Raw genomic sequence first — 26,521 nt, 5'->3', positions numbered from 1 at the left:
TAGCCCTCGAGTAGGCTCGTTCAAGCGCCCGTCTGTCCTCAATCCTGACAACGATCCGTATCTCCTTTCTACCAAAGGCAACGGTGCCTTGGTAAATCTAATCAGAGACCGCTCCAACGCCACAATGCGAGACTCGCTCAAGAGCCCCAGCTACCATCAGTTGGGCCATGAAGATGACGATCACGAGAACACGTCCCTACTGGGCTTCTTGCATAGGGACTCAGACGACGACCACCGCCGCTCCGCAGCCGAAGAGCGCCGACTGAGCGAGATCATCTTTGGCCCTCACATGAGGAGCATGCGCCTTATCGGCAACAGCAACCCGCGCTATCAATGGGAACGCTACTGGAAGACCGAGGCCGAGCTTCAGGCCATGTCGAAGCCTATGTGAGTGTGCGCGATGATGCGTCATGCCGGCGCCCATGCACCGCCCAATCCTACCTCTCTCGTCTTGGCCGGTCACCGATTCATGGAAGAATGAAGACATAGAGGAATTCCGACACTGACGTGACTTTCAATTGCTAAAGACGCGAATACTACAAGAGAAACAACGATCTAATTCGTATGTATCTTTACATCGACCAACTCTTGGACTCTTCGGTGCCCCACGACCTGCTCAACGAATACCACCAAGCGTTGGACGCCTCAGCCTACCGTCCTGTCGAAGTTGACGTGCCCCAAACCATCACCGAAGAGTCGCCAGCTCCTACCTCCCCTCCTTCACGCGGCGGCCTCGGCTACGGCAGCACTGCTTCTGTCCCAAACAGCAGCACAGAGCACAGCAGTTCGGCAAACAGCATCCAGCAAAAGGTAAAACGTACGCCCAAGGATATTTTTCGGCCCACCGAGGCGACCCCACTTCTCACACTCAACGGCCACGACGAGGAGGAAGGTTTAACCGACGACGACCAACCCAAGCCCGAAATCCCTTGGCTCGAGGACAGCGACATTGACAGCAGCGACCCTGTTGTCACCTTCGCCATTTGGGTCAACTTCATCGCCAATGCTTTCCTGTTGCTAGGAAAGATCATCGTCGTCTTCTCCGTGCCTTCTGTCTCTGTCCTTGCGAGTTTGGTCGACGCTGTTCTAGACTTCCTCAGTACAGCAATCGTATGGACGACCACCAGACTCATTGCTGCCAGTCAAAATGATCAGCATTCCTATCCAGTGGGTAGGCGACGGTAAGGCCTCGCAGTATTTTTTCCTATAGCTTACTCCCCTCTTTACCTCCGTGTTGCATTTCTGTGCAATATGCTGACTCGCGACAGTCTCGAGCCTCTTGGCGTTCTGGTCTTCTCCATCGTAATGGTCACATCCTTCTGCCAGGTCGCTCTCGAAGCCATTCAGCGCTTGCTATCGCCTGAACATGATATTATCCAACTGTATGTTCCATCCGCTGTTAATTATCTCTATTTTCTGCTCCGCCACCATGCCGTCTCTAACACTCGGGGAATAACAGAGGCATTCCGGCCATCGCCATCATGGTCGGAACCGTTGTCATCAAGGGCCTGTGCTGGCTATGGTGCCGTGTCATTAAGAACTCGAGTGTTCGAGCCTTGTAAGTTGTTTTGGCGCACCATCCTTTGCCGCAGCATCCTTCATCTTATCGCCTCCTGATCGGCATTGCATCGAACTGCGGTCGTTAACAAAATGTACAGGGCGGACGATGCCATGACCGATGTCATCTTTAACACTGGCTCAATTCTCTTCCCTATTGTCGGATTTTACGCTAAGATCTGGTGGCTGGATGCACTCGGCGGTCTGTTGCTGTCTGTGGTTGTCATTGTCAACTGGAGCCAGACCTCGATGCATCATGTCCGAAACCTGACGGGCTTCTCGGCAACATCGGATGAGAGAAATCTCCGTACGCAACCCTCCCCCCCTTTCCTTTTTTTTTTGTTTTTTTGTGTGTGGTTGTTCTTCATCTCTTTTAGCTTGTTCACTGCCCCTTGCCCTGTCCCCATAGCTCTCTGGTCTCCATCCACCCCTACTGTTTCGTCTCTCCACAGTTGCTATACTTAGAACCTGTTGCACCACACCCATGCCATAACTTTCACTTTTTCTGTTTCGACTTTCTTTTAGACGTTTCCCCATGGAGTCTCTTCATTCCGGCACCTGAAGCTCGGGTTTAGGAGCACTACTTGCTGATCATGCTTGAAATACCACATTCCCAAGGAGGTTGACCTTGTGGGCTGGGGCTGACGTTGAGACCAAAATAGTGCTTTACCTCACCATGCGCTTCGCCACGTCTATTAGGCAGATTCAAAACCTGCGGGCCTACCACGCGGGCGACAAGCTCTTTGTCGAGGTTGATATCGTGCTCTCGGCTAATACGCCACTCAAAGACAGCCACGACCTCAGTGAAGTGCTGACATACTTCCTCGAGTCGGTGCCCATCGTCGACCGCGCCTTCGTGCACGTGGACTATGCGACTTACAATGTCGATACGCACATCAACCAATAATATTAGTCACAAACTTGCGGTGACTTGTAATGGCAATTGGTTCCTGCCACTACTATAGTTATTCGGTAGTTGTCACGAGCATAGGTATGACAATTGTTTTATTTGCAAAGGGCAAAACAAAAAACAGTAGATCATAATGGGGACGAGATAGAGATTTGATGGCGGCAGCAGCACGCACGGGAGTGGGAAAAGGAGAAACAATAATTATGGAAGAGAGTGGGGCAATGACGGGACAAAGAAAGAAAAGACAAAAAGGCAGCATTTCGGGTGGATCTTGCATATTCTCCAGCGAATAGAGTCACATGAGTTTTGACTCAAGGGTTTGGGTAACAGTGGTTTCTTGTATTGTCGGGGGATCGATTTCGTGGCAAGGTCTCGTTGTTTAATTCTTTTCACTGTTTCTCGAAGAATGATCCCCCACTAGATGCCTGTTTCACAAGCATGAATCAGGGGAAGAGGGACGCGAGCGAAAACCACAGAAGTTATCCCCTCTGGGAAAAGGGAGGGTATTTATTACAAGCGTGGAGTTTTTGTCTGGCACGTTCTGTGCGTATGCTGATAACTGGTATAACAAGCGGCGCTAAATGTACAAAAGCAGTGTAGGATCGAAGGATGTTATAGAAATCCGCCAACCAAAAGTGCGGGAGTATACTAGTATCAGAACATGCAACGGACAACAAGAGGCGAAAGCAACAGGTCTAGGCTTGGTCTGTTTAGCTGGCTGGCAGCTTGCACAAACAAAAACCAAAGAAAAGCGGGAGAAAAAAACATGTCCCTTGAACGCTCCCTTCTCGATTTAGTACGGGATACCGTTGGTCAAGAGCTGGAACTGGTCATAGACGCCAGTCGAGTAGCTGTTGGCGCTTCTCCGAATCAAATCTTTGACAAAGTCAGCCGCCTCGCGCTCGCTACGCTCCAGCACAAAACGCTCCTTAAAATGCTGTACGCTCTCAGGCTTGAAGCATGGCAGGCCTGAATCCATCATCAGGAGCACGATCTGGCTGAGCTTCTCGCAGTGCTGTCGAGATGCGAGGAAGGCCTTGACGCAGAGCTCCTCGAACCACTTGAAGGCCTGGTGGTGCGGGCTGCCGCCCATAACCGCCAGCATCTCCGTTGTCAGCTTGAATGGCGCGCGCTCGAATTTAATACCTCCAGGTGCAATATCGAAGCAGAAACCAAAATCAATGTGCAAGATGTGGCCCGCATCATCGATCATGATGTTTCCGTTGTGTCTGTCCTTGAACTGTAGAAGGAACGAAATGATGGAGTAGGCTGCCATACTCTTGACAAAGTTGCTGCGGGCTTGCTGGAAGCGCAACGAGTCTTCGTTGCCGTACTTGGAAATGAAGTAGTCGTAAAGGCCGTTGACTGCCTCGCGTCCGAGCATGTCTCGAGACACGGAGTTCGGCAGAACATCGATGACACCGCAGCCAGGAGCTGTCGCCGTGACGCGATAAGGGTAGACGTAAACGTCCAGGCCGACGTTGTGGAAAATGCCTCGGAAAGCGGCAATCATCTGCAGTGCAAGAACATCCTGTCTGCAGTCATCACCAACCTTGAAAATGGCTGACTGCCACACCTCAATTGTATTCTCTTGGGGCTGCGGATCCTTCTTATGTGCCTCTTCCAGCATCTCGTTCGCTTCTTCCAAGCCGCCTTTAGCCTTCTTGATGCGGAAAGTTGCCATGTATGGCGCCTTGGCATGGCTCTGAAGAGGTTTGCCCGACTTTCGGTCGATACCAATGACTACGCCATCGGGGTTGCTTGGAAGATATACGCCGACCTCGACTTTGATCTTGCGTAGTTCTTCCTCAATCTTCTGCGCCTTTTCAGGCTTTGGTCTGCCGACATAGGGTTTCAACTTGCCCGATATACCAGTGACCTCGTCAAAGAAGGCAAACTCGCGCTCGTAGAAGACCTTGTCGACGTCAGAGAAGCTTGAGATCATTTTCTCCATGACCTTGTCAAGCGTAGGTTTGATGGCGTCAGGCTGGAACTTGATTAGCGTCATACTTGTCTATACATCTTTGCAGAACCTACAATTGTCGCGTCGTCATCTTTGTACGCGTTGGCCTTCATATTCCAAATGATCTGATGGGCGAATAACTGCGAAAATTGCGCCGTCTCCAAAATGTACCGTTCAACGTAACCCAGTGCGTCATACCGCAGGGTCTGGACGATTTGCGGAACGTAAAAAAAGGTAACATCGCTAGAATGACTCTCCAAAGCCCTCATTGCATATTGGATCAAGAATGGGTGATTCCGATAGGCAGGGAGAAAGTAAGTCACAGCCGTGATGGGATTGACAGGCGACCAGAACAGTAGGTACTACAACGGTCAGCGTCGTATTGTAATGGCACACTAGGATGAAAAACTTACTTTTAGTTGGAAGCTGACGTCGTTTGGTAGAGACCCGCCCAAAAGGATTGGCAAGGCCTCAGGCTCAGCAATGGCTTTCTGGGGGAAATTGATCAAAAGCCATCTTATATCACGTTGAATGCGAGGGTAAGGGAATCGAGTGACTAGTTCAATGGCAATGGACGGATCTTCGGCCCACGCAACCCTTATGAGAGGACTGAGAGCAGCCTACAAAGGTCAGTATAGGATCTTGAACGGCAGTGCCGAATACATACCTCAATCGCCGTCTTGTTATTAGAACCTGATGCCTTCGTGGATTCACCAAGTGGGTGCACCCACACCGATAATCGGGTTAACTCGCTCTCCAAAAGCAATATCAGCAGCTGTTCCTTGGCCTGTAGAGATTTGATGCTGTCAACGGCATGGCCACCGATGAAAGCAACATTCTTCAGGGCAGCCACAATATCAGTGAGAAGACGGAGTTCTGTCTTGAGCTGGAGGATATTGCTACCAAAAGACCACCTTGGCGCAAACCTGAACCAGCTGAGTGCAGCCGACAGAATCTTTTCCTTAAGCCTCCACTGTGCAATGGCACCAATGGTGGTACAGACATGCAAGACATTGAGTCCAAACAACACAATTTGGAATCTCAGTTCTCGTGCCATCGGATGAGGCGTTGATGTCCGCACGGCATCTAGCGTGGCATCGAGGATACGCAGGAATATCCTCTGTACATCAGGGCTGCCTAAGCGGGTTGCATTAAAGTGACTTCCGAAGAACTGCAACAAACGCATATGCGGAGACAACAGGTTGTGAACCTGCTGCTTACGCTTGGCCAAGGCTTCGAGGTCACTTGGTGCAAATTCTTCCTTGAGAAAGAAAGGGTCTGGATGCCTAGGGCATTGTTAGTTCTGTATTCAGAAGTCCGAAAGAAGGTAGACTTACGACATCGACTGGCTGAAAAGTCCAAGCCTCTGCTGAATGGTCGCTTCCCATTGCTGGGCAATCTCTGTGAGAAGTCTCGGCTCGAGGCGCGGGTTTTCATTAATAACTCCCAGCCAAAGGGAAACACCAAGCTTAATTGACTGTTTCGTAAACATAGCGAAAGGAATGCTGACAAGATAATGTGCTACCGCAGACTCATCGCGGCCACTGCGGCAGAGCAAGGCCGCAGCTCGGCGCAGGATGTCACGAACCTCGTTGAGTGCAGTCGTTTTCTTGCTTTTAATACGTGCCTCCACATGAGCCAGTGCGGTAGAAGCATTAGCACTTTCGCTGGCAGGCGAGACTGATGATTGCAAGAAGGAAGCCCTCCGATTCAAATGCATGAAGCTCACCAGCTCGGTACCACGGTCCGGCAGCGTCTCGCCATATCGATACTCTTGGCGAGTTGTGTATTGCGCAACGAAATCGGAACCAGTATTGATGCTGCAATCTCCAACACGGTCGAGAGATTGCAGTCTTTGGTCTGTTGATGGCATGAGGGAGCCAAGTTCGATAGCAAAAGAGCGGCCTAGTGAGATATGACCGTATGTCCCTTCATCGTCAAATTCTGACAGATATGTTTGCAAGAGACCCTTGATGTCAAGAGGAGCAAGGCCAATTACGCTGGATACCCACTGCTTTGCCTTACGGTTAAGGACATCCAAAGTATGTCGCCGAAAGTTGTAGTCGTCTGAGAGCTCAACGGACACATCTCCAAGGCTAGAAGTGAACTTTGATCGTGGAGCATAGAGGTCTGTCTCGGCTTCCAGACAACTTGACCACATCAACGAGAGGAGCTCCAAAAGAGCAAACAGGGAGGACCTGTGGCACAGAGCTGAGGGAACTTGGTTAATGATACGGTCGGCACAGGTAAAGGCAGCTTGCTGAACACGCTCGATCCGGTGGCAGCAACCACAAAAGATGGCCACGAGTTGGCTGGCTGCGTACTGAGCTGAGAAAGTAGCATCAGTGCCCCCAAGAGTCTTTCTCAAATACTTGTCGACCACAGCAGCAGCAATACCCTCCATAGTGCTGCTAACTTCTCCTCTGCGCATGCTAGGCTCCAAAAAGTATGAAAGGGCCTTGGTGCAGTCGCCAGCATCGGCGCGTAGGCTCTCGACCAAGTAGGCCGCTTGTAAGAAGATGACCTTCCGATAGCTCAGCCCTTTGATCTCTGTAGTTTTGTTAGGGATCAACTCAGTAAGTTGCCTCTTCTGCACTGTCTCCCTCTCGTTGCTCATGCCGCGGCGCAAGACGGTGTTAAGCTCGATATCACTCTCAATCTGCTCCCCGCGTTGTTCCGCGACCAATGGGGGTGAGTGGACGGCCATAATCCGCAATTCGTTCAGATACTTCTTGCCCATATCAGTTTGAGTTGTGAATCCATGAACAACGATGTTGAACCACGCATCTCTTATCATAGAGTGCGACTCGTCGTCCGTGATGGAGTTAAAGGCTAGGTCGTTGGTAGATATCAGCACAGCCAGAGGGTGCAAGAACTCTGCAATCTCTCGAGCGGCCAGCTGCACATCGGCATCCTTGGTGTGGTTAGATTGATGAGCATCACCCATGGAAATGATGCTCTCAAGCAAATGCTCCCAGTAAATGTCGTACAGCGGCGAATCCTTGAAAAGGTTTGCCGAGATATAAGTTCGGGCTTTCATCACCTACCCAGGGTCAGCAAATTACATTCAGAAGGCTCGCAGCAAAAAGCTTACAGCAGTAAGTAGGAAGTCTTTATGCTCCACGACTCCAATATGACACATTCTGGAGAACACCTTCAGTAACGACCGAAACTCGAGCTGTCCACCCTTCAGCGCAAGAGCGGCAGCTCCACTAATGATCTGAGCATCAACGTTGTTGTTGACCTTGTCAATCTTTTGCAGCAACATGGATTGCGCTAAGGCGGTGATTTTCTCGTCGTTACAAGCAGTGGCAATGCCACAGATTGCCTGGACTACATTTCCGTAGACCATGGCAGTTTCTTCCTCACCAGTGAAGGCAAGAGAAATGCTGCTTCCTGTTGATTGGCGGTTGGGATATATGGTGTTGGGAACATCCAAACCAAGGTCACCGTTGGTACCATTGGCCATGGATCTATCAGAACCAGGACTCAAAACATTACCGAGCGTATACAGAGTAGTGATGACAGCATCATGAGAGAGCATCTGTAAAACAAAGGCCAGGCTCTTCGATGCAACAGCAACAGTACGGGCGTGGGGCGCACTTTGGACGATGAACCGAGGTAGAAGCCGGCTTGCAGTTGCGGCGTAGCTGGGGGAGATCTTGCAAACCAAGGCAATGGACCTCAATACGTTCGCCGCCAAGGCTTCGTCTGCCATTTGAAGAGGATCTGCCAGGGTTTCTTCTAACCACCCGATGAGAACATCGATGTCAGCAACTTCCTCGTTGATAAGCGCGCAGTTGAGGTAGCTGATGAGAGTCGCTGACTTGACCGCAAAAGCAAGTCTCTGCTGCCAAGAAGACCCAAGTTGGAGGTAATCAGCAGTTGCCTCCAAGTAGTTCATTTGTTCTACGGCGATGGCAGTGTACATGTCAAGAGACCGATAGTCAGCGTCAGGGCTTCGCGGAGAGCCTGGCCTGTACGCTCCATCTCCCGACATGAGCAAGTCGAGGATGTGGGTGCCACGTAGGAGAGAGGCTTCAGTGACTAGCAGTGAAGTGCCGGCAACTAATAGCCACATATAACTCCTTTGGAGAAGAATCGCCCCGAGAGGCCGTCCAGCAGCAGAGTAGTGCCGAAGGTACCTCTTCCATTCTCTCGCATGGCGGTCTGAGGATTGCGAGTTCCGGATGGTCGAGAAAGCCGTCTCGACAGCGGTCAAGAACGGTTGCGACAGAATGTCCCTGAAGCGAGTGATCAGGGAGTATCTGCCCCCAGCTCTCCAAAAATCCGCTTGCGCCGAGGCTGCGTCGAGGAAGCCCAGAAGTGACACGGCGATCGTGGCTGTACTAATGGCATCCTCTAGATTTGGGTCCTCATCGTCGCCGCCGGGAGGTACAACACGATCCGCCACATGGTCACAGGCATTAACAAATGCCCAAATATTGTCCGAGACAACCTCATGCAAGTCGTCATAGTGGGAGCCGAGAGAAAGTAGCGCGGCCGTTACGTGGAACGCGAGCGCTTCAGTCGGAGAAGGCTCGACGTTTCGGAAGAAAGGCGACGGCACGAAGACCTGAGTATGCGCCTCAAGGATGTAGGGAATCAACTGGTGAGCAAGTCTCTGAGCACTCTGGCTCGTCTGGATTGCTGGAGCGGCTTTACACAGCGATAACAGGACCTCAAATTCGCGAATCGTCTACACGTTAAGGGGCTCGTCAGTTGCGGGTCGCGTCAGGATAGGATCAGTGTTAGGAAAAGACAAAGGAGCAGTACCATAGGCTGTCTCCCGAGAGACGTCGAAACCTGTTTGGCAGAGTAGCCATTGACTCCCCTCCCAACAGCTTGAGTCGCCTTGCACAGTCGGTCAAGATCAGAACGATCGAAGGACGTTTTGGAGCTGGCAGCAGACAGAGACGCGATCTTCTCGAGCGCCCGCTGCCGAATGTCGCGGGTCATGTTTAAAGCCTAAGGGTCTTTGACCCTAAAATGAGTGTGTTTAGTCGAGTCCTCGACGTGGTTGGTGATATTGTTAATTATTGAAGCATTTCGCAGTAGGAACGTGTAGGCAATTACAACTCTGACTTCCAGCTGCGCAGTGACGATGGTCGCTCCTACGTACCTCCCCAAATTTCCCGTTCATCTCAAAGCCACTAACATCCCTGCACGTACCTCCCCAATCTGGCGGGCACATCATCAGCTGCCAGCTCACCTTACCTCTACCGTCTTAGTCATCAACCCAGTTAGCTACCCCTGCCATTCCCACCTGGCAAGGCTGCCAGCTTGACGCGTGCTTCAGAACCGAGACCGCCCTCAACCATCATCGTCGTAGCCTTGGTCTCCATCACAGCAACGACGTCCCCGCACCAACCAACGAACGAACGACTTCGAGAAGAGCTTCCAACGAACGAGATACCTTTACGAACAATAACGACCAGTACTCATTTCCTTTCACGATAATACCGTTACGATGGCTGCCATGTTCAGCCAAAATCCCCTTATGAACGGGCCCAACTACTCATTCTCCGAGGCACCCAAGAAGGCTGCTGGCGAGTTCAGAGAGCACCGCTTCAACCCGTAAAGAGCTCTTACATTGCCTATGTCTTTTATAACCATAGATAGAGATGATGGGCTGACCGGATTTTACATAGGTACACGGACAATGGCGGCTCGACCCTTGCCATTGCTGGCGCCGACTTCGCCATTATGGCTGGCGATACCCGTAGCACCTCCGGCTATAGCATCAACTCTAGATACACCCCGAAGGTCTTCAAGATTGGCGGTACGACCTCGACACAAGATGATGCCACCATTCTACTCTCTGTGGTTGGTTTCGCTGCCGATGGCGAGGCCCTCAAGGACCGTCTCGATACTATCTGCAAGATCTACCGTTACCGCCACGGCAAGCCCATGAGTGTTACGGCCTGCGCGAAGCGCCTCTCTACTATCCTCTACCAGAAGCGTTTCTTCCCCTACTACGTCTACGCTATTCTCGGTGGCCTCGACGAGGATGGCACGGGTGCTGTCTTTTCATACGACCCTGTCGGCAGCTACGAGAGGGAACAGAGCCGTGCCGGTGGTGCTGCTGCCAGTTTGATTACCCCCTTCCTCGATAACCAGGTCAACTTCAAGAACCAGTATGTTCCTGGCAGCGGCGTGGGCCACGACCTTCAGGAGCGTCCTCGTGTTCCCCTGGAGCGCAAGGAAGCCGAGATCCTAGTCAAGGATGCGTTTGACGGAGCTGTTGAGAGACACATTGAGGTGGGTGACCATCTGCAGATGATGATTATCACCAAGAACGGTATTGAGGAGGCTCTACTGCCTCTGAAGAAGGATTAAGATTGTTTGGGCGGTCTCAAAATCGGAGGCATTGTACATTACGAGGCATGGAGCAATTTCAATGAGGCACCGGTTCAGCTGACCCAATATTAACCATGGTCAATTCTTCTGGTACTGTTGAAAATTTGACAAGTGGTTCTGGCTTTCGTGATGATTTTGACAGTCCCCCCGGATACCACATTAAGCTTGTCGCCATGATACTGCGAATGACAGCCTTCCATCCACATGGACATGCAGATACATGAGGAAAGACGCTCGCTTTTGGACCGATTTCGGGTTGCACAGCAAGTTTACTGGGAACCCCTTTATCGCCGCGTATGTTAAACATGTAACCCTACAACTTTTGTAAAAAGGTAGTGACGAGTACGAATACGGAAGATTGGGGCATAAACCGCTGGCTTTTGTTTTTGGAAAGTCGACTTCAATCGTCCTGTTGACATGTGTTTAGCGAGCTCGACTCAGAAGTATGGTAACGAGCCCGGCATATCTGCAGCCGCCGGATCTTCCATGCCGCATCTGCCCTATCCAGGTAACCTGCTCGCTCTTAGGGGACGAGCCACACCCGCTCCTTCCTCCCGCAGATACTCAGATATGAATACACGCGCTAAGAGACGCAGGAAAGGCCGGCAGTCTGGAATCCCGAGTCTCATTGGAGGCGGGCCCCCGGTTCCTCTTAGATTACGGGCTGTCCCGAGCAAGCGAGGCTGTCTAGTAATGGGCGAATGGGGTATGTCCGACTGCGTTCTCGGCGTCCACGGTCGACGTTGCCTGACAAATTTCTCTTGGCACGGCGCGTTCGGTCCCGGAGTTTAAGGAAATGCACGAACAAACGTACACAGAAGTGCCGAGATGCTTACCACTTTGCCACAAGACAATAGTCTCGCCAAAAGCTCAAATATCGCAGGGCCCGCGTGAGAACGGCAGCGATAACCCCTTTGAGACGTATACGGTACATGATGGGGCTGGGGTCGGGAAACCCATTGGCGGAGCTCCCTCTCGGTTCCGTTCAAATGAGGATTTGACTCTAAGGGTTATTGGCAGTAGCACGAGGAGGTTGATTGGGAAATTATCTGATGGCAACACCATCATGTCACATCAGGGAGGGCTTATCGCCATACGCATTGCATTATCCTGTCCTTGCCACAACCGCACGACGCCAGGTCCACGGACTGTAGCCTACCTTACACCAGGCACCCGGATCAGAGAAGGGCTGGTGACAACCAACTAACGTCCACTTAGACATGTTAGTTTGTAAGCTAGCGTGAGCTTGTTCCACGCAAGATGTGACGCCCGCGGTAAACCGGTGAGCTCCGAGAATGTGGTATTTGTCGAAACATTGTCTCTAGACCCTCAATAACCTACTGCCTTCTGGCAGTCATTGGAACAGGTGGCTCTTTTCTTTCTTTCCTTTTTTGCCACCTCATGCCGGCGAGCAGACGGACATAGGATGCCCTGACGAGCTGACCCCCTCCTTGGAAGGCTTGGCGGGTACGGAGCGACTATGGGTGACGCTAATGCTCCCGAGTTTGATCATTGCGATGGCATTAACCCCCCTGCACACCCGAGATTTTGCTTCTTGCATCTTATCCCATTAGTTGTGCATGCTGACTACGTTATCATCCGTTCCGCCTGTGGTCTCTCATTTGTATATCACGGACGAATACTTGCACGTCGAACGGGAAATTAGGACGAGTTGTCCCATGATCCTGCCACTTGAGTGCCCTAGGTACAAATGGCCGCCTACCACAACATGGCATGCCAGTTGACGGGCCAGCATGGATAGCTGAGACGGCATAGACATCGTTGTTCGTCAGAAGTTTCGTAGGTAGCCTCCATACAGCTCGGTGGTTTCGCCCCCAGTAGTAGAGGCTTACGTATGCCCCGGTTTCGAACTTTGTAAGAGTTCATATATAGAAACAAAGATTGGATCATTGAGAAATCACCGTCAGACGTGCATAAGATTTGCAGAGAATCACTGCGAGTTGCGGTTAGACGTGGCTGAGGGAAACATCTCATGTGGCTTTTTATCATGACAAGGGTAGGCGATGTAAATTAAAATGGCAATAGGTATCTGTATCTGGGAGTGTGTGATTACGTGCTGGAGAGATTGAATGTCTTTCAGATGTCGTCTGAAGTCGCCCCCGACAGTGATTGAAAGTGATTGGCTCTCCGGGGAAGAGCATACGCCGAGCTCGAACACACGATTACCCAGCGGGGTTACGGTACAGAATGCCCTTTGATGCCGACCGACTCTTGGATGTGTCGCCACCGACAGGTCCTGCCGGTAGGATGGGTACGGAGTTGTCAAACGGGATGCCAGACGCTTAGTATGCGCTGATTCTTGAGACGGTTTTTTGCAGCATGCCAAACCGACATTAAAAGTCAGTGAAGTGCAGTTGCACTAGGCAAAAAATAGGTTAATTTGCGAAGAACGACAAGCAGACCTTCGAGGTGAGCCCGCTTGCTAGCGCTGTCTTTCAACACATACTAGTACATAAAGTTCGGTGTTCATCATTGGGCTCCAGAGTTTTGCTGGTGAAGACGTGGGGGACTTGCTACGAATCAACAATGACTTAGAAAGGGCCGAAGGTCAGAATCCTTTCGTCGGGTAACTTCCGATGACCATGATCGTGATCTAACGTCTCAACGGCTGTGCAAGTGCGAGTGATTTCGTTAGCGTACTCAGGTAAAAAGCATGTTTATCTCGATGTGTGGCAGGCCATGCAGTTGTGCACTTACTACCTTTTGGAGATATTCGTAAGCGTAGTCTGCGGTCCAACATGTAAGTCCACACTGCATGTTTGAGGCTGCAGAAGCCGACTTGACTATCCAAAGAAGGGGGGGGGGGGGGGGGGGGGTTTATGGGAAGGAGTCAATACAGGGGCAACGACAACCAGGTGCTGCACTTTTTGTGCCATGGAGCCCATGCAGAAAGGATGGCATATGGGTTGATGTTCAGCATGTGCTGTCAATTCCTTAGCCCCCATTGCGGTCTCGAAAAAAATCCTGGCGGGGTTTGGGTGGTTACGTGAGTGTGCCTTTGCTGTGGGCTGGCTGAGGCGACATGGGGCTTCACTGGTTTCTGGCCATGATCTCACCTCCAACTCATCATGATGCGGAAGCTGTGGACGAAATGCAGGTAGTGACGAGGCTTGAAGGATACGTGCACACTGAAACGAAGATCTCAGTGCGCAAGGGTTAATGATCAGCGCCGGTCACGCTGCTTGAAAGCCTTGGAAGATGTGGCGAATTGTCCGACCGACAAGCAGCAACCATGGGTGGGGCGGGTGCCAGGAGTCTTGCCTGCTGATGACAATTTTTCGTCGGCTTCCTTTTTCTCATTCCGTTCTGTGGTTTCTCATGGTTTCGGCAAGCAATTGAAAACGGGCATTGCAACTGGTGATTGGAGCTGAGCCAGATCTGTCAAAACTGCAGCCCGGCCAAGTGATGCAGGCGGCACCAAGTGGTGTTTGGTCCGGAGAAAAAGTTCCGGTGTAAGCGTACCTGGGAGATAGGCCGGAGCTAGAGTTGACGCTGAGCAGGTAAGGGTCCTGCCTCATCGAAAGAAAGCTGTCAAGCACAGGGCTCCATCCTTGAGTGGTTTGGAGCACGTCTCCGATTTTAGGAAGGAAAAAAAAAAAAAACAGATTCAGTAACGTTGGGCCTATGGAGCAGGTCTCCTGAGCTTAAGATGCTTTGCCACAAAGGCTCGATACGGAGGGTTGAGGAGAAGGTAGAAACGGAAGAAAAAACAAGGCCATTGCAGGTTGGGATTCGTCAATTGGCCACGGAACAGGTACTTAGTTTGGAGGTGTGGGAAAGGTTTGTGTGCACTAGGTGAGGGGCGGCCCTTCCGTGGGAAGACAGGGGTTGGAGATTTGGAGTGGATGTTTGGGCGGGAAAAAAATCGAAAAGTTTGGAGAATCCCATGTTGAGGCACTCGTCAGAAAGCTGGTACTGTCGGGAGGGGGTCCAATGTGACCAAGCAACCTAGGTCATGGCTGCAAAGATTTCGGAAGGAGGAGAGGGGAGCAGGTACAAGATCGGTACGGCAATGGGTACATTCCCTGGCTAGTCGGTGTGACTTTTAGACTATGTCTCTCTAGTACATTGTCTCTGTCCACCCGCATAGAGGCCGGGATAGTTTTGAGGAAAACAAGGGGAGAGGCATAGCAGAACAGCCTGGAAATAGCAGAGCAGAACAGGGCAAAAGCCAAGACGCCAGACAAGGCGGAGAAAGCGCCGGCCCCCAATTAGGGCAACGGGAGGCTAGCGACCCTGACATCTTGGCAAGTTTGGCAAACCAAGACCGGGAGAATGGCGGTTCATTCCGGAGTTGCTCACACCAAGAAGACAAGTCTTCAAGACTCGGCGTTGTTGTGGCTAGTCACTTAGTGTGCCAACAGTCGGTAAATGGCTTGACACCAAGAAATACTCACCCCTTCAGGTGTTCCAGTGGTGATTTCTTGGAGCGTGGGGCGGAGGTGGGGTACCAACCAGGCTTTCCCACTGTGGGTATACTAGAATCGATACACATACGCAGACGGTGTCCGCCCGGTGGGCGTGTTGTCGGCCTCCCGTTCCAGGGGCACCGTGGGAACCCGTGGAGACTGACATTGAGCAGGGTGGATCCGCACGGGCCCGCATCAGTGGAGCGGGGGCCTGGGCGCGATTCAGAGATATCAACTGGCTAGCGGAAATGGCACCGCACCAGCGAATGCACTGCATTCCATCTTTCTCAACCGATATCAATCCTTCGCCAGTTTACTCGCTTCGTTCCTCATCTGCCTTCTCTCCTAGCCTCCTCCTTTCAGCCACCTAGTTCCGTTCTGCCCTTATCGACATGCAGCGCGGCCCATAATTTCTTACCTGTTTGTCATCACCCTCCTCTGGTTCGTGGTGATCGCGAACGATGGTTCCATGGACTTTTGTTTCTCGCTTCATACCAGCTTAGTGTCCTGTCCGATAGATCGTTTCCGTCAATTGCCAGCTTTTCAAAGTACATCTTGACGATGGTTGTGGGAATCTGGCACACGGCCGACTTTCTAATCAGCTCTAGGCTCTGGTGAAAAAGTCAGACAACTCGCAATTGGACGTAAGCGTCAGCCATTTGTCTTCCAAGAATCGCACCTACAAATTTCCCTTAGAGACAGCTGATGGGTAAGGGGAGAACGGTCTAAATCGCCAGTCTCCCCCACACCACGACAGCGCTGCCACCTCTGAGGTGCATGCTATGCGGCTAATACGTTGGGCCTGTTTTGATCATTTCGGTCTACCGTTTAGGGTAAGCTAAGCCTCCTCTCTGATCCAAGCTACAAACATCGGACAGAATTGTCTCTCTACAGGCTCTCGTGCATCTAGGAATGCACACTGGTTCTTATGGTAGAGCTTGCCATAATGAAAACGTCCCAGTCGCAATAATATGCCTATAACCTTAAAATGCACTCATTCCAGATTGCCATTGGCATATGGCTCATCTCTCGAACCCTCTACAACTTTGCTATAAACACCTACGTCCGACAATTAAGCCCCATTGCTGTAGCTGACAAGTACGACCCTGGCCCCGCTGTTATACGGCGTAGACAATACCTACTATGAACTATTCTATGGGCTGTCTGATACGACGGAGGGGTCATGGTGATTCCCACTACAGCTCACGGAGTTCTTTAATTTCTGGACATAAAGCCGTCGAAGCTGGCATGTGCACACACGTCATGACTTCGAAGGGGCGCTAATGAGCAGAGGCGGCAGCAAATGGCAAGCTCCAACAGATACTATGTGGGTATCTCAAGGCGTTGGACCAAATTGACGTCGGTGACGGAGAGATGACATTGGCGGGAAGAAACAAAAACGAGAGACACGGAACGTTCCCACATGCCTCTTGCGGAAAAGCAGGGTTATTAAAAAATAAAATAAAAAGGTGGTACAGGCCCTCGCGTGCCCTTTGCGGATACACTCATCACCTGCGCTCTATGAGAATCTCCATCATTCCATTCATTGGCTTCTGAAGCGCATAGCCGCCCCCGGATTATCAAACCTGTGTGCAAGTCAGTTCGAGGCCAGACCAGGCCAGGCCAGCTTGGGCCAGTTGCCGGGGGGTTCGAGGGTTCGAAGAAAACGGGCGGAAGGTGATTTTTTGTGCCACCATGGGTAACCCAATGCTTCCTTTTTCACCCTGTATGGTTATGATTAGGTCTCGGCGTCCCATGTCACAACAAGTGTGAGTCCATCCGAAGAGCCCGATTGGGGAAGGCGATGACGAGCAGGCGACGATCCGTTGAAGGGCCTATTGTTCCCTGTTGAGTTTGCAGGGAAGGCGAGTCCATCAACAGACTCTGCGGGTTGCACACCCTTGCAGTGTACCTGTCGCAAGAAAGAGCGTATGTACAATTCGATACTACCAAATCATCCATCGGATAATGGGGAGAGACCAATGGAAGAACACAGCGAACATGGACACAAATTGTAAGGTAGGGAGAGCACGAGAGGTAGGGAATAGACACAGCATGGGCACTAACATTACCCCGACTCCTCCTCCCCATGTACAAGTTATGTACCCAAGGTAGTACCTTGAGTGTACGTACTGGGAGGCGAATCTTAGTGAGTGGGAAGGCCCAAGACCGATGTGGCTGGGTGGCCGGATCCATTGGTGTCGACCTCATTTGCCTTGCACTTGTATCTCTGTTTCGTCTATCCAGCTCATATCTCCCTGTTGCACTGAATCTAGTTCTATGTCGCTGTCTTTACTTCTTCTCTTCCCCATCTCTTTCATTCGGGGACAAATACACGGTATTTGTATCCCTACAGAAGAACCAACCAAAGGCACCTTGCCTACCTTAGTTTGTGGCCCGGTCAAGTGGGAGGGCCACACGACCACAACTGTGTGTCCCTTGCACATCTGAGAGCGGCAGCCAAGAACCGAAGAAAAAAATCCCATCTTTCTTCATCCAATTTACTGCTCCTCGTTCCAGAACAGGCACCTGGCCATGCACATCAGTTCGTTCCCACAATCAGGGATATTCCCTTACCCGCAACTTTCAATCCGCCTCTTCTACCATCACCCCTCCTGGCTCTTCTCTTGACCCCGTTCCACATGGGCCACATCAGGCTGACTACAGTATCTGTCTGCTAAGCTTGCTGTGAAGCTCTTTCCTCCTGCGGCCTCCGCGTCTGCGTCTGTTTCCAAACTTACACCTAGTTATCCTTAGATTCACCCCTCCTTGAACGCCACTTAATCCACTGCCTAGCCCGGCCGTTCCCATTTCGTCTTGCAGTCCTGTCTCGCCTCGTCTCGTCTACTTCTCTTCCAACAGCTCAGAGTGGTGTGGTACTGCCATCTCGGTCTCTTCCTGGTGGTCTGGGGCGACGTGGCTACAGATACACTGCGGCAAAAGGTTCTGCGTGCCTACCTTACATCCAAGGACGCTACACAAAGTCACCCAATTGCCAGGTTCTTCACACCCGCCCCCGACTCCTCGCCTGGCAAAAGCTCACCGAACCCAATAACCCGGGGGCTGCCCTGTGTCATCCACCCTACTTTCGCCATTCGGCACTCCCACATTCTCAAAAACGATTCTCTTGGCTCATCGGAGAGCCCTATTGCCGCTCTTCCATAGCCCCAATATTGCTAAGCAGCTAAGTTAGCTGGACTTTCCAGCTCCTCGCATTCTGCCTAGCCAGATTCTCCAAGCTTAGGTTTTGGCCACCTTCCTGTCGACAACTCGTCATCATCCTTGTGTTACCCTTCGTTGTATTCTCCAGCTTGTTAGGCCTCGTGGAAGCTCTTGTCTTTCCTCTTTCATAAATATCATTGGGTGCTTGAGGTCAAGCAAGTCTTTGTGTTGCCTCCATCACTCGGACTATGGCAGCAGGTGTCTAACGGTCACGCCAGTAAACTCTTCGCTTAATGCTTACTTGCCCTACATCAGCCGTTTCTCAACCAGCACGGTCTGTATCACCGGTTTACTTTAAACTTTACTTCTTCCTCTACCGTTGCTGGCGGCACACTTTGCGTATACTGACCATTGTACGTTCAACAGCCTATACAACTCGTCAATTTCCCACTAAAGAGCTTTGACGCGCCTTACTCCGGGGCATTGATTTCATATTTGGCGAAGTCTGGATCACTTAGCTCAGTATTGCTCCAAAGACCCAGGAGAACAACCCCTGCCTCGGCGCCCCGAAGTTCAGGTAAGAGACAGCCCTCGTTTAGTGGCAATTGCACCACCTAGAAAGCCGCACCTCTCCACACGATGTGCATACTGCTCCCCTAACTTAGCCCCTCGCGTCTTGTTGCTTCATCCCGTCTTCTTGTCGGCAACTCTCCCTTTACCCCAGTACTCAAAGCTACGCCGTCCCCCCCCCTGTTTCGGGCCCTTCTCTGCATCGGTATTGGCCGCCCACACGAGCTGATCGCCTTCCAGGAATTTCATTGAGCCACACTTCACACACTCTTCATCTAAGCAGGGTTTGCTGCCACATATACCCTGGAGCGCTTGGAAGTGTGACTTTGCAGACATAAACCCCCCTTTCCGTCAAAGGCTGTGCAAACTAGCCACATTGGCCACAACGTGGGCATTCGCTCATCTTCCGCAAATAGCCCAATCTCTCTGTGGCGCCTAGGATCACACACCCGTCATACCCTCTCCGTAAGTCTCTTACCGGGCTCGCCCTAGCCAAAGCCATCGACCTAGTACCCGGAGGCTTGGGTTAGTGCTTTGCGGCTGGTATAAACTACGGACAGACCTGCTTCTGGCGCCGTTGGCACCGTTCGTGGTTTTTGCCGAGCTTGCTAACTCGGGGCAAGACAGTTTGTGGGCGGCACTAACTCCGGCTTCAAGTTGCACACATCATATTTACAAATGGGAGATGTTCAAACCCCATCCAGCGCCAACGAGTATCCAATCGTGGACTCTCACCAAGGCTTGAACGCTGCAGGTGCTTCGCCGTATCTGCTTGACGAAAAGCCAAGAATGGAGGCTCAAAGTGCTTCTGTGCCGCAGCATCACCAGCAACACTACGGCCCCCCGCAGCATGCCTTCTCGTCCCAACTCGACATGACACAGCAAGCTGTGCCTGGCCGCACTGGAGCGTTCAACATGAATGGTATGACGAACGCGCTACCGCAAGCAGCTATGAGACATGGACCATATGTGCCGGGTGGCCAACCTCAACACCAGCAGCAGACACAGCAGCAGCGATTCAATCCTGCAACGTCTTCGCCATCGATGATGCCTCAGATGCCTCAGATGGCTCCTCAGTTCCCCGGCCAAGCAGCGATGCCCATGGGCAACCCCCACTACTACATGCCTCAACACCCTCAAATGCATCATTATTATGCCAGTCAGCTTTCTCCGACTCAGCAACAGGCTCGTCCGACAATGGGTTTCTACCCGAACCAAATGGTTATGAACCATCCTCAGAACAGCCATATGCCTCAGGGATATTACTATGCCCCGTCTGGCCACTATCCTTCTCAGAACCAAGTCATACCGAACCCGATGGTCTCAGCGCAGTACCTAGCAACAGCGAACACTACACACAACGACCCGAGAATCGTACCGGCTGTAAATGGCATCGATCAACCAGGCACACATCATAATTACAAGTCTACTGGTCAGTTCAACCCGTACGTGTGTCGAAACTCACACGGACTAACTTCAATAGATGTTGGAGAGGGTAGGTCTGGTATCGTTCGAGGCCCACCGCGAAAGCCACGGCAGAGTGGTAAGTACATTCCTATATGATTCTGCTGCAAAAGCATGTAACTAATCCAACATAGGCCATGCAATATGGATTGGAAACCTGCCACCCCAAACTGACCTGATGAGTCTGGTGCATCACGTCTGCAAGGAGGCGAATGGACTTGAATCTCTTTTCCTCATTTCGAAGAGCAACTGCGCTTTCGCAAACTTCAGAGACGAGCAAACATGTGTTACAGCCCAGCAAAAATTACACGACTCGAAATTCCAATCGGTTCGCCTTGTCAGTCGACTTCGCAAGAGCACAGTTGAAGGCGTGACTGGGGTGACGGCACCTACTGGCCCCGCGGCATCATCAGGTTCACAAACTCCGCACGAGACTTCTTCCCAGCCTCCTGTTTCGGACGGCACCACGGAAGTCACAGTTCCAGAGACAAATGAAGTCAAGTTGGCTACACCATCGGAACCAACGTCTCAGAAGGACAAGTTTTTTATATTGAAGAGCTTGACAGTGGAGGACCTGGAACTAAGTGTCAGGACTGGAATATGGGCAACCCAGTCCCATAATGAAGAGACCCTTAATGCTGCATTTAAGGTAAGCATAATGTTGGGCAGCTTGGTTGCTACGCAGTAACTAATCCCGCGACAGGCTGTCGACAACGTCTATCTAGTTTTTTCAGCGAACAAGTCGGGCGAATATTTTGGGTACGCGAGGATGACGTCGCCCATTAACGAGGATCCGGCCGCTGCAATCGAGTTTGCCCCCAAGGCACAATCTGCAAATGATGTCGACCTCCCAAAGGCGATCCCAACCGAAGCCACGGAATATGCGCCCAAGGGCAGGATCATTGACGATTCAGCTAGGGGAACCATTTTCTGGGAGGCCGAACGTGAAGATGGAGAGAGCGGAGATGAAGAGGAGGAACAGAGCGATGTGAGCAGTAGGAAAAGCGGAAATCAGGAGGGAGAGGGGACGACGAAGGCCTGGGGAAAGCCCTTCAAGCTCGAGTGGCTGTCGACCGCACGACTACCCTTCTACCGAACTCGTGGACTGAGGAACCCTTGGAACTCGAACCGAGAAGTCAAGATTGCGAGAGACGGCACGGAGTTGGAACCTTCTGTGGGGCGGAGATTGATTGGGCTCTTTAATCGAGTGCAGAGCCCCCCAAACTCTGGAGCAGTACCAGCTGCTATACGGCCGGGTATGGCGATGATTGCAGGATATCCCCCCATGAGGCCTCAATTCCAGCAGTGAATTTACTGCCCTGGTCGCATCAGATCAAGTTTGCCGAGCTGGATGTATGGTTTCGACGGGCCATGCTTTAGCCATAAGGCTATGCTCGCCTCCGACTTTTACTGTTGATGAGGGTTTGGACGTGTTGCTTCTAAGTTGAGCGCATTATGTGCAGGCCATGGGGAGCGCTAAGACGGATGGTTGGCTATCTGGTAATGGTCATGACTGTACCTAATCTGACTGTCTAATTTCCGAGAACGAGTGCATTGTATATTCGTCATCGTGCCAGTTGCAAAACTTAGTATAAATGCTTGAATGAGTTGGTCACCCCTGAGACACGTTGGCGTAGGCAAATGGGTCAACAGAGAAATCTGCTGGTTCGGGACCCTCATTTCCGTTTTTGACCTTCTTCGTCTGCCTAACCCTGGCGATGAGAGATCTCCAGTATAAAAAAAGAATGGGGTGTGAGTTGTGGTCCTAAGACGTGTAGTCGATCGACTGTGGCACTAGCGAAGTGGCGACATCCACACTGTGGCTTGACCCCGAGCTCGGGAAGGGATAGACCTGGTATCAGAGACAAGAACTGAATGGCGAAACCTTAATTGACAAATGTTGGTGCCGGCACAACCCTCTGAGTACAGTGGAATATTTTCATGAGTTGTGGTCATACAAATTTGATCATCGCTGATCAAGTTGCGTTGTCTGTTGCAGCTCATGCGCAATGCCTTATAGTTGTTTGCTATTACATTACACATTTGGGCTGTCTTTCTGCACGTTCCCACAAAGCTCATGGGGCCGCGGAGTACTGTTGCATTGCGATTGACATATGGTATGGCGTGCATGTGACCAAATATTTCGAACCATTTCCAGCCCCTGGGCCCCGGGGAGCGGGCAGTTTGGGAAACATCCTAATCGTTGTTGTGCATTGGCCCATTGTTCCCAGGTAGTGTAGCGCTGAGCTTCTGCACACTCACTGACAGTCCCCTGGAGTCCGGATACGCATGTGTTTTTGGTATGCTGGCTTTGATTCGAAAATTCGTATACAACAGCTCTCTCGCTCAAGGTCAGGCCGTCCGAAATATTGGAAATTTCCAAAATCATAAATGAACCGGCTTGATGACGGGGATGCTAAGGAAAGTGCACCCAGGCCTCTATTGCTGAGGAACTTGTCGTGCCGCCATGATGGTGGACAAAACGGAAGGCAATAGGTAGCTTAGTTGAATGGGCAAGTCTAGGCCCTTCGCCCCGGGAAGTGGCAGGGGTGCTTTAGAAACAGGGTTATGATTGGCTAGTCGTAGATAGGCCACTATCTGACCCCCTGTTCTGCGCCGAAACTCTAAAGTTAGACGAGAAAGCCAGGGAATATTCTACCAGAATCAGTTTCCAGAGGGGCTGCTACTGTAGGGCCACAACAAAATGTTCGATGATTTTAAGAAATTCGAACAAAAGCTTGCCAAAGATGTTGATTGATGCATGCTGTCATTCTTAAGGACCTTTAGGATGATACACAGTAATAGCGGGTTTTCAGTTTTAGGTTTTGGTATTTGATGCTCTGTCGTGGCCTATGATTGAACAAAATGCACTGGAAGGTTCCACTCGCCTCCAAGAGTGAACATCGAAGCAGCTCGAACCATCGTGAAGCCACTGCCAGATGCTTATCCACCCTATAGAATGTAGAATCAGGTTTCATGTGCATTCGCGATCCTTCCGTGATGTCCGAAATCCTTCTTATGGAGACCGCCGATGATGACATTGTACGTCTAGCGATGATTTCGGAATGCTTTCGAAGCCACGATGAAGCCTGCCTCAATTGTATAAATCGACGGTCTTGATCCTCTCCCAAGGCCAACTTTTTCTTCATCAGAACAAACAAGAACAACACAAACAACACAACTAAATACGCTACGAACATACTCACAATCTAAGTCAACAGCACTTAGAATTCCAAACATTCTGCAAGCAACTTCATTAGTTCACAAACCACACAACACTATCACAATGGCTTTCTTCCCTCGCAACTTGTACAACTCCGACGCGTCCTTCACCCCTCTCTTCCGCCTGTTGGAGGACTTTGACAACTATTCCCGCCAGGGCGGCCAGAACGGCACTTCCCGCGGAACCCACCGCAACCACGTCCCGACCTTCCAGCCTAAGTTTGATGTCCGCGAGGTCGAGGATGCCTACGAGCTCCACGGTGAGCTCCCGGGCATGAAAAAGGAGGACGTCTCTATTGAGTTCACCGACCCTCACACCCTGCACATTCGCGGCCGCGTTGAGCGCTCCTACACTTCCGGTACTCCTCCCGCTGGTCTCCTACAGCAGGGTACCGAGTCAAGCGGTGCTATCACTGACGGGAAAGAGCACTCTCGCCCCAGTCACAAGGCTACTGTCGAGGATGGCGACGACAACGAAACCAACTCGACCACTCAGCCCACTCCTGCCAACGCTTCTTCCGAGGTGGAGAAGAGTTCTAAGAAGGAGGAGCAGCAGCAGCAACAGCAAGGTCCCGTCGACAATGCCAAGTACTGGGTCTCTGAGCGCAGTATTGGCGAGTTCAGCCGAGTCTTCAACTTCCCCGGCCAGATCTCGCAGGAGTCCGTCTCTGCCAGCTTCAAGGACGGCATCCTGACCATTCGGGTACCCAAGGCTCCCAAGCACGAGACTCGCCGCATCCAGGTCAACTAAACGCATTCTTCACCATGACAACTTTTAATCAACCTTGAACTTCGTGTACAACAGCAACAATTGGCGATGAGAATGGTGGATAGGAATTGTGATTTTCAGCGACTGAGCTTGCATTAATGATTCGACTGCATAGCTGGGTGTTTCGGTCCTTACGCATTGCAACGACTAAACTGCCAGTGCCTTTGGAAAGAACCCAGTTCTTTTCATTGGCTTTGTAATTAGCCCTCTTTCACATGAATCAAAAACAATAAAAAAAAAACACAAAAACCGTTGCTCAAGGCCCTCTTGATCTATCTGTGAAATGATCTGAAATAGTATCGATTTGCACACAATATGCAAGTTTATGAGATGAGAGGTGACATCGAACACTTCTGTGACTGAAACATAGATATACACAAAAGCGAGGAGTATTTCTTGCCTTATAAGCAAGATTTTTGCAACCAGTAAGGGCTGGCTATCTTAGTGCAACGCTAGGCCAGGCCTCCAGCGGGGCAGACTGGCTTCTTAATTGACTCACGTGACTTGGCGTATTTTTGGATTGGTCATTGCCACTTCCCTGACGCGTCTTAAAGTCCGCGCTCGCCCGCAGTCAACAACCCCCCACTGGCTTGCGTTACCAACTCCCACCATTGATTTCGCCGGGTGCCTTTTTGCGTACCAATTTCAATCAAGAGTATCAAACCTCTCAAGTTCAGCATAATGACGGAGGTCGACGGATATGAGGAGAGCCACAACGGCGATGAGAGCGGAATGACCGGGCCCGGCGCGCCCACACCACTTACCGCTCTAGAGGTACGTTGCTTGTGACCCTTTTTGCGCAGGAATTTGTATGCTGAGGTACGCTTTGAACAGGGAGTCGCTGGCTTAACAAAGCGGGATATCCAGCTTGTTGTTGATGGCGGCTACAACACAGTAGAATCGGTCGCGTATACCCCGCGTCGAGTACTGGAGCAGATCAAGGGTATCTCCGAGCAGAAAGCCTCAAAAATCCTTGCTGAAGGTAGGAAACCCTGATACACCTTATGAGGATGCTTGTTTAACAGTTATTAGCCTCCAAACTCGTACCAATGGGCTTTACGACCGCCACTGAGATGCACCAACGGCGAAGCGAGCTCATCTCTATCACGACAGGCTCCAAGCAGCTAGACACACTTCTTGCTGGTGGTATTGAGACCGGATCAGTGACCGAGCTGTTTGGAGAGTTTCGTACTGGAAAGAGCCAGATTTGCCACACACTAGCCGTTACCTGTCAACTTCCTTTTGACATGGGTGGCGGTGAGGGCAAATGCATGTACATTGACACCGAAGGCACATTCCGACCGGTTCGTCTGCTTGCCGTCGCCAACAGGTTTGGCCTTTCTGGCGAGGAGGTGCTGGACAACGTTGCTTACGCTCGCGCCTACAACTCAGATCACCAACTGCAGCTTCTCCAGCAAGCCGCCGCGATGATGTGTGAGACACGGTTTTCGCTGCTCATCGTTGATAGTGCGACAGCCCTATACAGAACCGACTTTCTTGGTCGTGGGGAACTATCATCTAGACAAACTCACCTTGCAAAATTCATGCGCACTCTGCAGAGGCTTGCTGACGAGTTTGGTATTGCTGTTGTTATTACAAATCAGGTTGTTGCGCAGGTTGACGGTGGACCGAGTGCCATGTTCAACCCTGACCCGAAGAAACCTATCGGCGGTAACATTATTGCACACGCCAGCACGACAAGAATCAGCTTGAGAAAAGGCCGTGGAGAGACCCGGGTTGCCAAGATTTATGACAGTCCCTGCTTACCAGAGAGTGACTGTCTATTCGCGATCAACGAGGATGGCATTGGAGATCCAAGCCCAAAGGACTTGGAGAAGGACTAAATGGACTCTTGATTCGATGTATTGGTATGGAACAGCGACTACGGTGTCACGCGCTTATGAGTGAACTTTAATGGCCTTCAAATTGGGCAAGACATGGCATGCATTGCTGCTGGCGTTGGGTGGCAGATACTTTAAGGAGTTATAGCAATTCTCCTGTGATTTACTAGCAAACAAGGTTATGCTGCTAGAAAGAAATGAAATATTAAAAAAAAAAAAAAAAAGGACGCAATGCAAAGGGTCTCAAGTGGCAATATGCCATTCTGGGTTTAA

The 26,521-nt window shown here is 51.2% G+C and overlaps 6 protein-coding genes across 6 annotated transcripts; 5 read left to right on the top strand and 1 right to left on the bottom strand.

Moving 5' to 3' along the window:
- Positions 1-124: 124 nt before the first annotated feature.
- CTRU02_208814 (cation diffusion facilitator 10) lies at positions 125-2,464 on the top strand (the record flags this gene model as incomplete). Its single annotated transcript, XM_036724771.2, has 6 exons — positions 125-387; positions 528-1,181; positions 1,269-1,382; positions 1,460-1,558; positions 1,659-1,864; positions 2,220-2,464. 6 exons carry the CDS (start codon positions 125-127, stop codon positions 2,462-2,464), a joined length of 1,581 nt encoding a protein of 526 aa, XP_036583402.2.
- Positions 2,465-3,260: 796 nt separating this feature from the next.
- CTRU02_208813 (phosphatidylinositol 3-kinase 3) lies at positions 3,261-9,389 on the bottom strand (the record flags this gene model as incomplete). The annotated part of the gene is made up of 7 exons (XM_036724770.1): positions 3,261-4,454; positions 4,505-4,792; positions 4,844-5,050; positions 5,098-5,716; positions 5,768-7,473; positions 7,525-9,129; positions 9,207-9,389. The coding sequence occupies 7 exons, from the start codon at positions 9,387-9,389 to the stop codon at positions 3,261-3,263; spliced, it is 5,802 nt and encodes a 1,933-aa protein (XP_036583403.1).
- A 511-nt stretch (positions 9,390-9,900) lies between these two features.
- Positions 9,901-10,769, top strand: CTRU02_208812 (proteasome component c5; the record flags this gene model as incomplete). Its single annotated transcript, XM_036724772.1, has 2 exons — positions 9,901-10,007; positions 10,082-10,769. 2 exons carry the CDS (start codon positions 9,901-9,903, stop codon positions 10,767-10,769), a joined length of 795 nt encoding a protein of 264 aa, XP_036583404.1.
- Positions 10,770-19,630: 8,861 nt separating this feature from the next.
- Positions 19,631-21,725, top strand: CTRU02_208811 (YT521-B-like splicing factor; the record flags this gene model as incomplete). Its single annotated transcript, XM_070205148.1, has 3 exons — positions 19,631-20,495; positions 20,551-21,065; positions 21,120-21,725. 3 exons carry the CDS (start codon positions 19,631-19,633, stop codon positions 21,723-21,725), a joined length of 1,986 nt encoding a protein of 661 aa, XP_070061223.1.
- Positions 21,726-23,702: 1,977 nt separating this feature from the next.
- CTRU02_208810 (30 kDa heat shock protein (hsp20-like protein)) lies at positions 23,703-24,389 on the top strand (the record flags this gene model as incomplete). Its single annotated transcript, XM_036724774.1, has 1 exon — positions 23,703-24,389. The coding sequence occupies one exon, from the start codon at positions 23,703-23,705 to the stop codon at positions 24,387-24,389; it is 687 nt and encodes a 228-aa protein (XP_036583406.1).
- Positions 24,390-25,088: 699 nt separating this feature from the next.
- Positions 25,089-26,251, top strand: CTRU02_208809 (DNA repair protein rhp51; the record flags this gene model as incomplete). Its single annotated transcript, XM_036724775.1, has 3 exons — positions 25,089-25,181; positions 25,242-25,389; positions 25,440-26,251. The coding sequence occupies 3 exons, from the start codon at positions 25,089-25,091 to the stop codon at positions 26,249-26,251; spliced, it is 1,053 nt and encodes a 350-aa protein (XP_036583407.1).
- Positions 26,252-26,521: the final 270 nt, after the last annotated feature.

This window comes from Colletotrichum truncatum (assembly GCF_014235925.2).
Source record: "Colletotrichum truncatum strain CMES1059 chromosome Unknown Contig_0005, whole genome shotgun sequence".
Taxonomy (NCBI): Eukaryota; Fungi; Ascomycota; class Sordariomycetes; order Glomerellales; family Glomerellaceae; genus Colletotrichum; species Colletotrichum truncatum.
This window is presented reverse-complemented; position numbering and strand designations above follow the sequence as displayed.